This window comes from Impatiens glandulifera, chromosome 3, assembly GCF_907164915.1.
Source record: "Impatiens glandulifera chromosome 3, dImpGla2.1, whole genome shotgun sequence".
Taxonomy (NCBI): Eukaryota; Viridiplantae; Streptophyta; class Magnoliopsida; order Ericales; family Balsaminaceae; genus Impatiens; species Impatiens glandulifera.
The window spans coordinates 19,240,341-19,243,747 of record NC_061864.1 but is presented as its reverse complement, the minus strand read 5'-3'; the positions used below and the strand labels follow the sequence as shown (position 1 = coordinate 19,243,747).

Here is a 3,407-nt window from a genome sequence, read left to right as displayed (position 1 = left end):
TCATTTCAAACAACAACATTAATCTTTGTTTTACAATCTGTCTTCATTATTGGTCTAGGCTAATGAAATTTATTTTTGGCTTTCGATTCTTTCATAAAACTTTTGGCACAACCAATGCTGAAGTATTTCCTCTTACCACCTACATTTTTGCTCCCTAACTTGGTAATGCCGAATCTAGTTAAGTGGGCAAATGATGTGTATAATTCAAAAAGTTGTTCTTCAGAGGAAAATGTCATTCCAACACTAGAAATGTGACTGCAAAATATAAGTGTAACCGTAAGAAATACGTCCCGAAAACACCCTTTCGGGTCCTGAAACCACTCTCGAAACTACCCTTTCAGGTCCTGAAACCACCCTTTTGGGTCTCGAAACCACCGTCTAGGATCCCAAAACCACCATTTTAGGTCCCGAAACAACCCTTTAGGGTCCTGAAACCTGCATTTCTTGATCCAGAAACCATACATTCGGGTCCTGAAACGACCCTTTCGGGTCACGAAACGACCCTATTGGGTCCCAAACTATCATTTTTGTTCCAGAAACCATACTTTCAGGTCCCGAAACCACCCTTTCGGGGTCCCGAAACAACCCTCTTGGGTCTCGAAATCTACATTTTTTATACCAATAATTGGGTAACTTTTGGGTTCAACAACAGGGGTGAATTTATTCAGATTAAGTGCTTCATCTACTGTGTTGTTCAAATTTGGTGCTTGAGTAGTGCTGGTTTCCTGAAAGTTCAAACAGTTCATCATCACAAAAACGAAGCACTAATGCAGCTGAATAACGAACTGAAATAAATCCCTAAATCCTAAGTAACTAGATTTGTAAAAACTAAAAACTAAATAACTAGATCGGTAAAAACGATACCATGGGATTTCGCTGGAGAGGTTTTAGGGAGAGAAATAAATGACGCCGGAGAAGTTTCAGGGAAAAAATAAATGACGCCGGAGAAGTTTAGAGGGAGAGAGAAATAAATGAAGCCGGAAATAAATGAAGCCGGATTGGTGAAAAAAAAATATTTTTTTTTATTTTTCTCTCTCATACCCACGTGGCAGGCCACGTATGATTCATGGCCTTACTTTCGCTAAAGTTTCGTTGAGTTTATCATTTCTCAAAAGAAAATAATAATTTATAGGTTGTCTAGCTTATCTTCACCTCATTTTCTCTCTCATGGAATTATGTATGCTTGCTATTGACGGCTATTGAATTTATGTCAACAAAAATTGAGTATATATATAATAGGATGAGCTTGGGCCCTAGACTACATCCGTCCGTGACAATAGTTGTGTGAGTACTTGAGTTGAGTACTTGTGTGATCATTTTTCCTACGATCATATGTCGTTTTATTTTCTATGTTGATAGAATTTGGTCGAGAAACTAACAAGCCTGTAGACATTCATTTTTACACCCTTTTATAATTATTTATAAAAAAATTTAAAATTATATAAACCTAATATCGTTTGTTTATTAAATTTTATGTTAAATTTTATTAACTTAGATGGTTTAAATGTTAAACTTATATGGTTAGTAATGTCGTACATTTATTAAATTTTATCTTGAATTTAAATAATTTTTTTTATTATTCAATAATTGTTGTATTTATATGGTTAGATTACAAGTTTGAGACTTGTATGTAATATTTTAAAATTTAACCGTTTCAAATTTATAAGTGAGTTAACTTACAATTTGACTCAAATATATATTTATTTTTATTGAATTATATATAAATAATGGTTTATTAAAATAACATGTTAATCAACAAATTAAATATATAACTTTCTTAAGATTAGTTAACCAATTATGAACAAATTATTATTATTATTAACATTTTTTATTCATCCAGAACACATATCCTCTTAAAATTGTATAAACCATGACAACAATGGTTGGAGTTGGCCTATGAACGGTTAATAAGAAAGTGTTTTCAAATGACTCTAAGAAATTACCATTAACAAAAATAAAATTTAAAATCAAAATTTGGTATAGCCTTTATTGTCATAATTCTTTCAAATATTTTCACGCATACATAAGATATTTCGGGCACAAAATCGGACAACTCATCTCGTCTTCATTTGGAAGAGTCGTAAACATATTTCCCTCCGTCTAGCACCGAGTTATGACCAAAGACAAAGGAGTCGAGTAATTCTCCGTCTAAATTTTTTTCTACACAATGAAGTAACAAATATCAAATTTAACACCATAATAAATAAATAAATCACTGACCCCAAATCGACATTGTTGATGTATCTCCAAAATAGTTGTTTCCCAATAATGCATCCCAATCCTCTTGAGAACTTGGAGATTTGATGTAGGCATACAATTTGATTAGGCATACAATTTGATTGTAAATTTTGGGTTGCTTGATTCTGAATTGGTGGGAAATGAAAAGGATCTTGAGATTGGATTGAAGGGAGCTCTGGAAAATAATTCTGAGAAAATGATGATGGCAAATTTTGATCAAGTGGTTGCTGTAATGAAGACAAAGTATTGGCAACAATAGGACCCATCTCAAAAGGATCATTAGAAGAGGAAGTAAAACCATGATCAATATTTTCAAGCTAACTGAAAAGAAGATGAAGCAGCAGCAGGATGCCTAGGATAATAATAAGAAGAAGAAGATAATGCAGGAAAGTTAAGAAGAATTATGTTACCTCTTCAGCTATGCGTGACCATTTATTTGCAATACTGGCATTAAAAAGAACAATCGTCTCTATTTCATCGGCGGCTGTTATCGGACCTTTCTTCAAATCAGGTCTTAAATGATTTATCCAGCATAACTTACACGATGATTTCATGCAGAGATTGAGTCCAGATTCTTTCTCAACGGTGTTCCAGTTCACTTCCCCATGCTTACAAATGTAATCAACTAGAGTTCTATCTTCTTCATCTGTCCACGTCCCTTTTTCAATCCAGAACTTCTTGTTCATGTGAATTAGATTTACATATTTATAAACCCCTTTTCATATTAGATGAATCATGCATAATTCAAAAACTTATTACATATACCGGATCTTGATTTGGATGAATATGAAAACAAGAAGAATCGCTTGTAAATTGAATCAATCAAGAATCAAGATCCTGTATATTCTATCCCTGTTTTCTCTTTTCTTAATTCTGTGCGTATCAATGTAATAAGTTTTTGAATTAATATGAAAAGTGATTTAAATATCAACAAATGTGAAATCTAACTCACCTGAACAAGAAGAATTTGGATTGTAAAAAGGTACGTGGACTCAAGAAGAAGATGAAGTTTTAGTTGCTTACATTCGTAAGCATGGGGAGGACGCGAGCTGGAACACCGTTGAGAACGAATCTGGACTCAATAGGTGCGTTAAATCATGTAGGTTACGGTGAATCGTCCGATAAAAGCCCCCAAGAAATAGAGACGATTGTTCGTCTTCATGCCAGGA

General features: G+C 33.6%; 1 protein-coding gene across 1 annotated transcript; it reads right to left on the bottom strand.

Moving 5' to 3' along the window:
* Positions 1-521: 521 nt before the first annotated feature.
* On the bottom strand, positions 522-2,924 carry LOC124929928 (myb-related protein 315-like). The gene is made up of 2 exons (XM_047470307.1): positions 2,649-2,924; positions 522-725 (listed from the first exon to the last, which is right to left on the bottom strand). Exons 1-2 carry the CDS (start codon positions 2,922-2,924, stop codon positions 522-524), a joined length of 480 nt encoding a protein of 159 aa, XP_047326263.1.
* Between the last annotated feature and the right edge of the window lie 483 nt (positions 2,925-3,407).

Bases quoted from the DNA above. Each gene is read 5' to 3' on its own strand.
- LOC124929928 (XM_047470307.1), bottom strand. From the start codon at position 2,924: ATGAACAAGAAGTTCTGGATTGAAAAAGGGACGTGGACAGATGAAGAA. The intron at 726-2,648 runs GTAACATAATTC...TTGAACTTTCAG, and splicing joins GGTCACGCATAGCTGAAGAG to GAAACCAGCACTACTCAAGC.